General features: G+C 40.8%; 1 protein-coding gene and 2 pseudogenes across 2 annotated transcripts in view; 1 reads left to right on the plus strand and 2 right to left on the minus strand.

Annotated features, from left to right (window-relative positions):
* The window catches only part of CFAP58 (cilia and flagella associated protein 58), a 129,164-nt gene that overhangs the window by 69,878 nt on the left and 44,887 nt on the right, over positions 1-14,399 (minus strand). For both annotated transcript variants that reach the window (XM_033183506.1, XM_033183515.1), the window contains exons 11-12: positions 13,334-13,480; positions 1,114-1,254 (exon numbers count right to left, since the gene is read on the minus strand). In XM_033183506.1, the coding sequence (XP_033039397.1) occupies positions 1,114-1,254; positions 13,334-13,480 (288 nt within the window). The remainder of the gene's footprint in view (positions 1-1,113; positions 1,255-13,333; positions 13,481-14,399) is intronic.
* On the minus strand, positions 705-816 carry LOC117069975 (annotated as a pseudogene).
* LOC117069855 lies at positions 11,955-12,077 on the plus strand (annotated as a pseudogene).

Consider the following 14,399-nt stretch of genomic DNA (forward strand, 5'->3'; position numbering starts at 1 on the left):
ATGAGTATCTTTCGAACACCCACATGTACTGGGCACTATGTGGGCTGGGCACTGGAAAGAGCTGGCTAGACAATCAACACTGGACCCCTCCCACTAGACTTTTTGAAAACACCATACAACAAATAATCCTTAATAATATTAATAATAATAGTCCAAGGCTGGGTACAGTGGCTCATGTATGTAATCCCAGCACTTTGGGAGGTCAAGGCAGGTGGATCACTTGAGGCCAGGGGTTCGTGACCAGCCTGGCCAACATGGCGAAACCCCATCTCTACTAAAAACACAAAAATTAGCCAGGTAGTGGCAATATCTGTAGTCCCAGCTACTCAGGAGGCTGAGATGGAAGGATCACTGGAGCCTGGGAGGAGAAAGTTGTAGTGAGCCAAGATGGTGCCACCACATTACAGCCTGGGTGACAGAGAAAGACTCTGTCTCAAAAATAATAATAATAATAATAGTCCAATCATCTAATAATCTTTAGCCTATGTATGTGTCGTTTTATTTATTTCCAAATCCCTTATATTTATAAATGTTCAAATCTGAATGACTTCACGGCAGGCTAGCTCTTGCCAAGTTCCACTACTTCCTTCTATCTTGCACTGGCCAACTTTTCTCTGCCAGGTCCCTGAAAGCAGTTAAATTTCTAACCCCCAAACTATGCATTTGGGTTTCTATCTCCCAAATTGTTATTTTCATTTTTTTCATGTTGGATGGGTAATGTGCTGACATTGTGATAAGGTGTGAGGGAGGCATATCTTACACATACATGTGAACATCCAGTCAAGATCAAATCATGTAATTATTCATTGCAATGATATGTGAGCAACTGTATTATACTAGAATGCAAGCTCCTTGAGGATGAACCATATTGTCTTGGTGGCCAATGTGGTCCTAGTGCCTAGAGGAGTGACTGAGACATGGGAAGTGCTCATAAATATAAGTCAAATAAAGGAGTGAATATTTCATAATTAATCAATACAAGATGGATCTCTGCTGCTGTTCTTCCAATAGGGCTGGTTGGCAGAGCTTAGAGAGGAAGGAGGGTTCGAAGGGCGGAATTAAATACTCGTGTCTGTTGACGAGGTCTGCAAGTCTGACAAGGAGGTGCTCTACCTGGTCTAATTCCTTCTTCTGTCTCAACCTCTCCCCGTCAGCCTCAGCAATTATTCGCAGGAGTTTTCTCTCTTCAGCTTCTTGCTTTTCAATAAAGTGTTTGGTCTCCAGGGCTTGTTGTCTCAGCTTCTGCAGCTCAACCTGACAAAGAGTGGAAGATACAGGCAAATTTCAATTCGTTACAGCACAAACCAGGACGACAGGGCCCGGATTCAGATGTACAGTTGTGCTTCTTACTCTTTCCTCTGATGTTTCATTTAACACAGTTTGATCACTCTCACAAGCAAAACAAGCTTACAACACACACACACACACACACACACTCACTCATAAAGAAATGGCAATGAACATTACAGTCATCATGTTTATCCTGAGTTATGCCCTTGAGGGGTTTCTATCATTTTTCTATATATGTGTAGCAGGGGCTTCATTGGTATTCAGCAGCACTTCATCTCTTACCGGCTAAACACCAGGAGAATTCACAAAGAATAGTGCAGAGCAGGATGTGGGGGTGAGGACAGGGAAGGCCTCTATGTGTATCAGCTCCTATAATGTCCCTAACACCACCAGCACATGAACTGCAAAGATAAAGCCCTTTGTAAGCAAAATTAAACTACTCAAAGATAATAACTGTCTATCTTATAAAACATCCTAATGAAACAGAAGGGATGTCATTTATAAAAAGATATATAGATTCTACTTCTATGGCACTTCCAACCCAGATGAGAGGATAAGATAGACAAATATTAGGCAAATATTAAGAAGTCCAGGCAATAATTTGTCAGCGTCTTGATGATCACACAGAGTGAATTGATATTATGGGAGGTCAAAGAAAAAGTCATCCTTAGACTGGGGGTAGCAGGGATGCTTTCTCAGAGAGCTCACACCTGAATCTGGCCCCTAAGTTTATACGAAAATCATAGGAATTATGGAGAAAGGGTGCTATGGACTGTTAAGTTTCAGCAGGACAATTTGTCTCATCAAAGTGCACATTCACTTCTATTCCACAAGTTTGTTTGTGACCTACCATATCCCAGGCATGATACCAGGCATTTGCGTAGCTACTCCTGTCTCCATTTAATGCAATTACAGAGACAAAAGCAAATAACTTGCCCAAGGTCATGGAGCTATTAAGTAGCAGATTGAGATTCCAACCCAGATCTTTTGATTCCAAAGCCTGTGCTCCTTCTACTGTCACCACCCAAGAGTTCCAAATTAAATATAGAAGATAAGCAAGACTTGAGGGATTCACCTTCCATTGAAGATGATGAATAACCAACAACAGTGTGAAAATGCTATCTATCTATGTGAAAAGGACATGGGTGTACACATAAAGGTGTTTATATTTCTGCCTGGGGTTTAGAGGGAAGAACCAGTCAGGTCACTGGCAGTTGACAGATATTGCCAACATGGAGGGGTATGTGTTGTGAGATCAGGGCATTCAGCAGTCAGGCTTGTGAGAAAAAAGGCATGCAAACTATAAAGTACCTGGTGTGTTCACCAGATAGTGAAACAGCCAATATGGCTGAATTAGAGAGCTAGGTAGGGAATAGCTGGAGGCAAGGCTCACAAACAGCTAAGGCAGACAGGGAAAGGCCTTGTGTGCCAGGCACTATATAGGGCATGCAGTGGGGGAACCAAAGTTACGTATGTTACAGGAAAGAAGAATATGCATTTGAGAGGTTCCATGCCCAACTGGGATAGATGAGGGATATCACAGACCAGGTCAGAACAAGAAGAAGCAAATGAAGAGGAAGAGCTCTGCTTTCCCTCATGCTGGAATCACAAGGGAGACGACAAGATAATATTAAGGTTTCAACTTGTCAATGGCTTGCAAGTTGGCAAATGTCAGTAAAAGAGTAATAATTTTTTCCTTCAAGTAAGTATTTGGACCCCCGCCTACCTAGAAATGACACCTAGATGATGGAAACCTCATACTTTAAAGTGCCTTTGAACCAACCCAGCTTTAGTTACGGTCTGTCCCTGCCCCATGAAAACCAGAAGTCATTAATTCTACACCTCAGACTTATCCAAACAGTAAAAGACACTGTGCACCTCGTAACAGATGTGTAATGTCACAAACTGAATGCAACCAGCTACTATAAAACCAAGGGTTTCTTTTATGACATTTTGTTTGTTCATTTCATGAAACATGTTTTGGTCTAGGGATAAGCAAAAGGAAATACTTATTGAGAAAAGATCTCATCTAGTATTTACCATTTGGGGGGATTATCTGTTAGGAAAGAGAGCAAAGAACCACTCTTTCTGTTTCTATAATCATTTAAGGTGACAGCAAAGACAGCAATAAAATACCTGTTTTGCTCATGCTTTCTTTAATAAAACTTTTATTTTCCCAGATGTGCAACATTCACTTCCCTGTTCTTAAGTGCCAAGAGCTGATCAGAATCCATCAGCAGAACAAAATGAAACCCCTGTTATATTAAAATGCAATCAACAGTGTGTAAAAGTATCTGTCTGAAATGTAAAACCACTCGTGCATTTGGCATTGCTTCATACTTTTTTCATAATATATCAAAATTCTGAGTGGTCTCTTTATGTCATAAATGTACAGGCTGTAAACAAGATGTGTCATTAGATGTTGGCAGCAAATGTTAACATCAACAAAATACTTTGGGTGTAATGCATTTAGCAGTTATAAATCTAGCCATCTCACTCAGGAAGGATGGCAACAACCACTATGCATTCAAAAGCTCATCAAACAATGCCCTAGGTGGGACCTGAGGTTTCTGCACCTATCCAAGTGTTACTGATGGTATGAAGTTGTAATGAGATGGCAGGACACAGCCTTTACTCACCACTTCCACAATTATACAATTTTGTAATAGGCATTATGGATTATCTGTAACCAGATTTGGCTATGGGCATAAATCATATCTCAAGAGTCATACTTGTAGAATTTCTCCCATTCATATATGATCTCAACATGAGTTTCATAGAAATTATCTGTTTAAATCTAGCAAAGCAAATAGTACCACCTGAAGTCTTCTAGCCATGAGAATAATTAGGCTCTCTCTCTCTGTCTCACATGGATGACAGCTCCCCATCCATGGTGAGCTACAGAGTCCACTAAGTAAAAGAATATGGTGCCCTGAAGCCAGGCCCTAATGTGGTGCTGAGCTCTGGACACAGAGAATCTGCTGATGAATTATTCACCAAGAATCAAAGTGCTGTCAGATACATGTGGGATGATTGGAAAGAGATAAGACAGAAGCAGGGGCTTGTTAGGACTGGAAGGCAGACACTCCAAATGAGATGGCTCCTTCAGTGCTGACGAAACAAGCCTGGGACACAATGGGCAGATGAATGCAGACACAGCAACGTCTACAGAGAACTACTGACATCCTGTCATAACCATAATGTGCCGATAGTGTACAGGATCCTCAGGCATCAGTGGAGGCTAGTAGCAACAGAAAAAGTAAAAGAAACATGGAAGGACAAGATTTGTCTGCTGAAGGGGATGAATGAAGATGAGGATGACCTACTAAAGAGAGTCGTTTGCCTATCGGCTTGGAAAAGTCGTAAATTTGTTGTCCTGTCCAAGGGTATCTCACAGGCTACCTAGCAGGCGAGGGCTTGCCCCTCTGGGAGGGATTATGGACCCACGTAGCTTTGTACAACTCGCAATAATAAGATAAATGTCTCCTGGAGCAAAGTTACTAGAAAATCTGCCCTTTCCCTCAGGGTTTTGGTTGGCAGACTTTAGATGCATGAAATCCAGGGACCTGTGTGAAATGTGATTCATTCTTAGGCTAAAAAAGTCAAGAGGCTAAAACTCAACATTTGAGCTGTCATATTTTTCTAGAGAATGTCAAACGGGCTTAATGATAGGCCAAAATTATCCAGTCGGAGCACCATTGCAAGTCACCCTTGGATAGCCTCAAATAATAAATCAGGGAGGCCTCTGTCTTTGCTCCTCATTCTTGCCTTCATGGGAAATGCAGGGAGAAAGGGCATCCTAGTTCCACAGTAAGTCCAAAGCAATCATCTTCCTATAATCGATGACCCAAAGCCATCCAGACCTGGGATTCTCCATTTGGAGCAGTCTCTGGAGCAGAAGCCTTTTAATCATCCTTCATGTTCACCAGCTGCCAAATCTGCTGGCCCAGGTCCAAACAATACAGGACTCTATTGTCCTGTATTTTATTTTATTATGATGTTTCTTTGGAGCTTTATGTGTAGACACCTAATGGCAGAGGCCATAAATGAAACAAATATTAGCTAAAGTCAAACTCCGAGGAATTAGGAATAATTGATATTTTGTATAGGACATTTGTTCTAAAGCAGGATTTTGTAGAATGACATTAGTTCCAACTTGGACCCCATTATGGGGTAATAATTAATCTTTTGAATAGAGTATTACAGGGAAAGTAAGAGATGAGACCTAATGCCATCCTTTAAAGGGAAATAGATGATGCACCAAATGGATTACACTGAGCCTTGCTAACACAATCCATAACGCTCGTGGGTGAAGCAATGTTTAAAATAAGTTTCTTGAGGTCCCAGAGCAAGATGGTCGAATAGGAACAGCTCCAGTCTCCAGCTCCCAGTGCAAGTGACACAGAAGATGGGTGATTTCTGCAGTTTCAACTGAGGTACCGGGTTCATCTCACTCGGGAGTGCTGGACAATTGGTGCTGGTCAGCTGATACAGCCCGACCAGCGAGACCTGAAGCAGGGCGAGGCATCACCTCACCTGGGAAGTGCAAGGGGGAAGGGAATGACTTTTCCTAGCCAGGGGAACTGAGACACACAACACCTGGAAAATCGGGTAACTCCCACCCTAATACTGCGCTTTACCAAGGGTCTTAGCAAACAGCAGACCAGGAGATTATATCCCACACCTGGCTGGGAGGGTCCCACGACCACGGAGCCTCCCTCATTGCTAGCACAGCAGTCTGAGATCTAACTGCAAGGCAGCAGTGAGGCTGGGGAAGGGGCACCCACCATTGCTGAGGCTTAAGTAGGTAAACAAAGCCACCAGGAAGCTCGAACTGGGTGGAGCCCACAGCAGCTCAAGGAGGCCTGCCTGTCTCTGTAGACTCCACCTCTGGGGACAGCACACAGCTAAACAAAAAGTAGCAGAAAGCTCTGCAGATGCAAATGACCCTGTCTGACAGCTTTGAAGAGAGCAGTGGATCTCCCAACATGGAGGCTGAGATCTGAGAACGGACAGACTGCCTGCTCAAGTGGGTCCCTGACCCCTGAGTAGCCTAACTGGGCGACATCCCCCACTAGGTGCAGACCGACACTCCACACCACACACGGTGGGGCACACCCCTGAGACGAAGCTTCCAGAGCAACAATCAGACAGGATCACTCGCTGTTCAGCAATATTCTATCTTCTGCAGCCTCCACTGCTGATACCAAGGCAAACAGGGTCTGGAGTGGACCTCAAGCAATCTCCAACAGACCTACAGCTGAGGGTCCTGACTGTTAGAAGGAAAACTAACAAACAGAAAGGACACCCACATCAAAACCCCATCAGTACATCACCATCATCAACGACCAGAGAGGCAGATAAAACCACAAAGATGGGGAAAAAGCAGGGCAGAAAAGCTGGAAATTCAAAAAATAAGAGCGCATCTCCCCCTCCAAAGGAACGCACTTCATCAACAGCAACAGATCAAAGCTGGACGGAGATGACTTTGAGGAGCTGAGAGAAGGCTTCAGTCCATCAAACTTCTCAGAGCTAAAGGAGGAATTATGTACTCAGCGCAAAGAAACTAAAAATTTTGAAAAAAGAATGGAAGAATGGATAACTAGAACAATCAATGCAGAGAAGGCCATAAACGAACTGACATAGATAAAAAACATGACAGGAGAAATATGTGACAAATGCACAAGCTTCAGTAACCAACTCAATCAACTGGAAGAAAGAGTATCAGTGATTGAGGATCAAATGAATGAAATGAAGCGAGAAGAGAAGTCGAAAGAAAAAAGAGGAAAAAGAAATGAACAAAGCCTTCAATAAGTATGGGATTATGTGAAAAGACCAAATCTATGTCTGATTGGGGTGCCTGAAAGTGAGGGGGAAAATGGAACCAAGTTGGAAAACACTCTTCAGGATATCATCCAGGAGAACTTCCCCAACCTAGTAAGGCAGGCCAACATTCAAATTCAGGAAATACAGAGAACGCCACAAAGATACTCCTCAAGAAGAGCAACTCCAAGACACATAATTGTCAGATTCACCAAAGTTGAAATGAAGGAAAAAATGTTAAGGGCAGCCAGAGAGAAAAGTCGGCTACCCACAAAGGGAAGCCCATCAGACTAACAGCAGATCTCTCGGCAGAAACTCTACAAGCCAGAAGAGAGTGGGGGCCAATATTCAACATTCTTAAAGAAAAGAATTTTCAACCCAGAATTTCACATCCAGCCAAATTAAGTTTCATAAGTGAAGGAGAAATAAAATCCTTTACAGACAAGTAAATGCTTAAGAGATTTTGTCACCACCAGGCCTGCCCTACAAGAGACGCTGAAGGAAGCACTAAACATGGAAAGGAACAATTGGTACCAGCCATTGCAAAAACATGCCAAAATGTAAAGACCATCGATGCTAGGAAGAAACTGCATCAACTAATGAGCAAAATAACCAGTTAATATCATAATGGCAGGATCAAGTTCACACATAACAATATTAACCTTAAATGTTAATGGACTAAATGCTCCAATTAAAAGACACAGATTGGCAAACTGGATAAAGAGTCAAGACCTATCAGTCTGCTGTATTCAGGAGACCCATTTCACATGCAGAGACATATATAGGCTCAAAATAAAGGGATGGAGGAAGATCTACCAAGCAAATGGAGAACAAAAAAAAAGCAGGGGTTGCGATAGTAGTCTCTGATAAAACAGACTTTAAACCATCAAAGATCAAAAGAGTCAAAGAAGGCCATTACATAATGGTAAAGGGATCAATTCAACAGGAAGAGCTAACTCTCCTAAATATATATGCACCCAATACAGGAGCACCCAGATTCATAAAGCAAGTCCTTAGAGACTTACAAAGAGACTTAGACTCCCATACAATTATAATGGGAGACTTCAACACCCCACTGTCAACATTAGACAGATCAACGAGACAGAAAGTTAACAAGGATATCCAGGAATTGAACTCAACTCTGCACCAAGGGGACCTAATAGACATCTACAGAACTCTCCACCCCAAATCAACAGAATATACATTCTTCTCAGCACCACATCACATTTATTCCAAAATTGACCACATAATCGGAAGTAAAGCACTCCTCAGCAAATGTACAAGAACAGAAATTATAACAAACTGTCTCTCAGACCACAGTGCAATCAAACTAGAACTCAGGACTAAGAAACTCAATCAAAACTGCTGAACTACATGGAAACTGAACAACCTGCTCCTGAATGACTACTGGGTACATAACGAAATTAAGGCAGAAATAAAGATATTCTTTGAAACCAATGAGAACAAATATACAACATACCAGAATCTCTGGGACACATTTAAAGCAGTGTGTAGAGGGAAATTTATAGCACTAAATGCCCACAAGAGAAAGCAGGAAAGATCTAAAAGTGACACTCTAACATCACAATTGAAAGAACTAGAGAAGCAAGAGCAAACACATTCAAAAGCTAGCAGAAGGCAAGAAATAACTGAGATCAGAGCAGAACTGAAGGAGATAGAGACACGAAAAACCCTCCAAAAAATCAATGAATCCAGGAGTTGGTTTTTTGAAAAGATCAACAAAATTGATAGACCACTAGCAAGACTAATAAAGAAGAAAAGAGAGAAGAATCAAATAGACGCAATAAAAAATGATAAAGGGGATATCACCACCGACCCCACAGAAATACAAACTACCATCAGAGAATACCATAAACACCTCTACGCAAATAAACTAGAAAATCTAGAAGAAATGGATAATTTCCTGGACAATTTCACTCTCCCAAGACTGAACCAGGAAGAAGTTGAATCCCTGAATAGACCAATAACAGGCTCTGAAATTGAGGCAATAATTAATAGCCTATCAACCAAAAAAAGTCCAGGACCAGACGGATTCACAGCTGAATTCTACCAGAGGTACAAGGAGGAGCTGGTACCATTACTTCTGAAACTATTCCAATCAATAGAAAAAGAGGGAATCCTCCCTAACTCATTTTATGAGGCCAACATCATCCTGATACCAAAGCCTGGCAGAGACACAGCAAAAAAAGAGAATTTTAGACCAATACCCCTGATGAATATCGATGCAAAAATCCTCAATAAAATACTGGCAAATCAGATCCAGCAGCACATCAAAAAGCTTATCCACCATGATCAAGTGGGCTTCATCCCTGGGATGCAAGGCTGGTTCAACATACACAAATCAATAAACATAACCCAGCATATAAACAGAACCAAAGACAAAAACCACATGATTATCTCAATAGATGCAGAAAAGGCCTTTGACAAAATTCAACAGCCCTTCATGCTAAAAACTCTCAATAAATTCAGTATTGATGGAACGTGTCTCAATATAATAAGAACTATTTATGACAGACCCACAACCAATATCATACTGAATGGGAAAAACTGGAAGCATTCCCTTTGAAAACTGGCACAAGACAGGGATGCCCTCTCTCACCACTCCTATTCAACATAGTGTTGGAAGTTCTGGCTAGGGCAATCAGGCAAGAGAAATAAATAAAGGGTATTCAGTTAGGAAAAGAAGAAGTCAAATTGTCCCTGTTTGCAGATGACATGATTGTATATTTAGAAAACCCCATCATTTCAGCCCAAAATCTCCTTAAGCTGATAAGCAACTTCAGCAAAGTCTCAGGATACAAAATCAATGTGCAAAAATCACAAGCATTCTTATACACCAGTGGCAGACAAACAGAGAGCCAAATCAGGAATGAACTTCCATTCACAACTGCTTCAAAGAGAATAAAATACCTAGGAATCCAACTTACAAGGGATGTAAAGGACCTCTTCAAGGAGAACTACAAACCACTGCTCAGTGAAATAAAAGAGGACACAAACGAATGGAAGAAAATTCCACGCTCATGGATAGGAAGAATCAATACTGTGAAAATGGCCATACTGCCCAAGGTAATTTATAGATTCAATGCCACCCCCATCAAGCTACCAATGACTTTTTGCACAGAATTGGAAAAAAACTGTTTTAAAGTTCATATGGAACCAAAAAAGAGCCCACATTGCCAAGACAATCCTAAGCCAAAAGAACAAAGCTGGAGGGATCATGCTACCTGACTTCAAACTATACTACAAGGCTACAATAACCAAAACAGCATGGTACTGGTACCAAAACAGAGATATAGACCAGTGGAACAGAACAGAGTCCTCAGAAATAATACCACACATCTACAGCCATCTGATCTTTGACAAATCTGACAAAAACAAGGAATGGGGAAAGGATTCCCTATTTAATAAATGGTGCTGGGAAAATTGGCTAGCCATAAGTAGAAAGCTGAAACTGGATCCTTTCCTTACTCCTTATACGAAAATTAATTCAAGATGGATTAGAGACTTAAATGTTAGACCTAATACCGTAAAAACACTAGAAGAAAACCTAGGTAATACCATTCAGGACATAGGCTTGGGCAAGGACTTCATGTCTAAAACACCAAAAGCAACGGCAACAAAAGCCAAAATTGACAAATGGGATCTAATTCAACTAAAGAGCTTCTGCACAGCAAAAGAAACTACCATCAGAGTGAACAGGCAACCTACAGAATGGGAGAAAATTTTTGCAATCTACTCATCTGACAAAGGGCTAATATCCAGAACATACAAAGAACTCAAACAAATTTACAAGAAAAAAACAAACAACCCCATCAAAAAGTGGGGAAAGGATATGAACAGACATTTCTCAAAAGGAGACATGGATACAGCCAACAGACACATGAAAAAATGCTCATCATCACTGGCCATCAGAGAAATGCAAATCAAAACCACAATGAGATACCATCTCACACCAGTTAGAATGGCAATCATTAAAAAGTCAGGAAACAACAGGTGCTGGAGAGGATGTGGAGAAATAGGAACACTTTTATACTGTTGGTGGGATTGTAAACTAGTTCAACCATTGTGGAAAACTAGTATGGCGATTCCTCAAGGATCTAGAACTAGAAATACCATTTGACCTAGCTATCCCATTACTGGATATATACCCAAAGGATTATAAATCATGCTGCTATAAAGACACATGCACACGTATGTTTATTGTGGCACTATTCACAATAGCAAAGACTTGGAAACAACCCGAATGTCCATCAGTGACAGTCTGGATTAAGAAAATGTGGCACATATACACCATGGAATACTATGCAGCCATAAGAAAGGATGAGTTTGTGTCCTTTGTAGGGACATGGATGCAGATGGAAACCATCATTCTCAGCAAACTATTGCAAGAACAGAAAACCAAACACTGCATGTTCTCACTCATAGGTGGGAATTGAACAATGACATCACTTGGACTTGGGAAGGGGAACATCACACACTGGGGCCTATTATGGGGAGGTGGGGGGAGGGATGGCATTGGGAGTTATACCTGATATAAATGACAAGTTGATGGGTGCTGACGAGTTGATGGGTGCAGCACACCAACATGGCACAAGTATACATATGTAACAAACCTGCACGTTGTGCACATATACCCTAGAACTTAAAGTATAATAAAAAATTAAAAAAAAGAAAATTTGGAAAAAAAAATAAGTTTCTTCCAATTCATTCAGCAATAAATAAACTCTATCCAACTACAAGCTCCACAGTGGAACAAACTGTTTTCTATAAAACTCTGATTTCAAACAAGGAGTACAAAGGCAAAGTGCAGAACATTTTCCATCGCTTCTCGGCCTTTTGGCTAAGATCAAGTGCAGAACATTTTCCAATTTTAGAAAAATATGTATATTTCTTTATACATAAAAAACATTGAATGCAGAATCTTCTATTCTTTTTCTATCATAAGATAGAGTGGGGAAGATGAATGTCTGAGACAGGTAAATATATCAGTTACAATATCCTTTTTTGTACATTCACTTTTGTGACAGTTTAATCTTGTCAAACAAAACGAGCTTTAAGTTAATTTAATGTAGCAGTTCTATTTCCATGAAAACCTATCATTAACTTGACAAAACTCATTATTAAATTGAGAGTGCCTATTTCAATCTATGGTATCTTAGAATCTAGGAAATATGGCATTGAACCTGCCCAACACTAGATATACATTTTCAAGACAGTGACTATCTTTGAAAGCTAATATGTGCAGAAACCAAGGTACCCAGTCTCTAATTTGTTGTAAACAGTTTCTGCAAGTGGCTCTTAAGAACCCATGAGCATTCTGCACATATATTTTCATAACAAAACTGGCATTATTTTCTTAGAAGTTTCTTTTTTAATCCTTGGTCAAAAGGATTGGAAGGGAAATCTATTGGATTGGATAGGAAAAAGAAAAATACATTAAGTTTAGTGAAGTGTATAGTAAAACATATTTGGTTAGAGGATTTAAAATGGCATAATTATTTGCTTTGTATTCTTGGAAAGGGTCCTTATGTTAGTAGATATAGAATATTCTAAATTAGTAGATTTTAAAGGGTATGTCTTAGTAAGATATATGGAGACAGAGATGATCCCTGGAAGAGTAGCTGCAAAGTTCTTAGAACCACAGAAGTAAAGTGAACTACAAACCTGGTCAAGGGTAAACCAAGTAAGAACAGAGCTCTATCACCCACTTGATAAGACTGCAGATAGAAAAGTCACAGACACACAAAGTGAAAAACAGAGGTACAAAGCACCACCTTATAGAAGGCCCAGGGAGGAGTTTGGGAGGGTTGAGTGTGAGCACAACGGTTGGACTTGGTTGTGAATGCAGAGGGATTGTAGTGGGCATGCATGCAAGTTCAAGGACTTCTTGGCACTGCCGACCTGCTAGATTCTCTCCCACTGATGTATGATAGCCTGCATAAATGAAAGGGGTCTGTGTGCATCTCCACTACTCCCTTCCTCCATTCTACCTAGCAACACTACCTGTAAGGAGCCCTGAACAAGAGATGGTAAGGCTCATCCTCCTGGTGCCATGTTTGCTTGGTTTGGATAACTAGCAACAGTGACCACAGGCAGACGTGGTTGTACTCCCTGCCCCTCGCTACCTTCAGTGAGACTGGAGGTTACCCAGGTAGGCTGATGAACTATTGGTCCTTTGCTTTTACTATGAGGTCAGTACCTTCAATGTTTCCTTTTCCTTTTCTATTCGCTGCTGTTCCAGGTGCAGCTTCACAAGTGCAGACTCTTTGACAGAGATTTCTTCTTTCAGCTGATCTACCTGATGGGTCATAATCTTTAACTTTCTCTTCATTTCTGTTATTTCATCCTAACAAAATGAAAGAAGAAATGTTTGAAAGTGAATTAGACATCATCGTCCCTAAGGAAGTTCCATATATATTTAAGAGCTCTTAAGGGACACTCTCTCAAAATAATGGTCTCTTGATCAATTACAACTGGGCTATTCCTTTGTCTCTAGTGCCCATCAACCTCAAAGTACTTTATAGTATTAACTCTCAAAATATTCTCATGAGATACACACAAAATATGCATAATGAACATCACACACACACCTTATTCCTCCTTTTATGAAAGGAATTGGAAGCACAACAAACATATAACTAAAAGATTTTGAAGCGAAGCTCTGGAATTCAAAAGAGTATGCTGCTGCCCTCTGAGTCATGGTAGCTATTGGCAGTTTTAAAAATTAGAAAGAGAACCGGGCACAGTGGCTCATGCCTGTATTCCCAGCACTTTGGGAGGCCAAGGCAGGTGGATTGCTTGAGGTCAGGAGTTCGAGACCAGCCTGGCCAACATGGTGAAAACCCTGTCTCTACTAAAAATACAAAAATTAGCCAGGCATACTGGTATGCGCCTGTAATTCCAGCTACTCGGAAGGCCAAGGCAGGAGAATCACTTGAACCCGGGAGGCGGAGGTTTCAGTGAGCTGAGATCATGTCACTTAACTCCAGCCTGGGTGACAGAGTGAGACTACGCCTCAAAAAAAAAAAAGTAGAAAGACAAGAATAGTAATTCTACATAATAAGTAGAACCATGATCTCCACATCCTCTTAAGATGTGTCATTTCCATTTCAAATAACCTGATAGTTTTGCGTAAATTGATCTTCTTTTCAGGCGAATTCCATGAGATTTTTTTTTAATCTATTCTAAATTCTGCCATTAGGGTAACAGAAACTGTTTTAAATGCAGGGTGAAAATAAATCAAAATGTAAGGACATAAATATATT

Source organism: Trachypithecus francoisi, unplaced genomic scaffold, assembly GCF_009764315.1.
Source record: "Trachypithecus francoisi isolate TF-2019V2 unplaced genomic scaffold, Tfra_2.0 Contig01579, whole genome shotgun sequence".
Taxonomy (NCBI): domain Eukaryota; kingdom Metazoa; phylum Chordata; class Mammalia; order Primates; family Cercopithecidae; genus Trachypithecus; species Trachypithecus francoisi.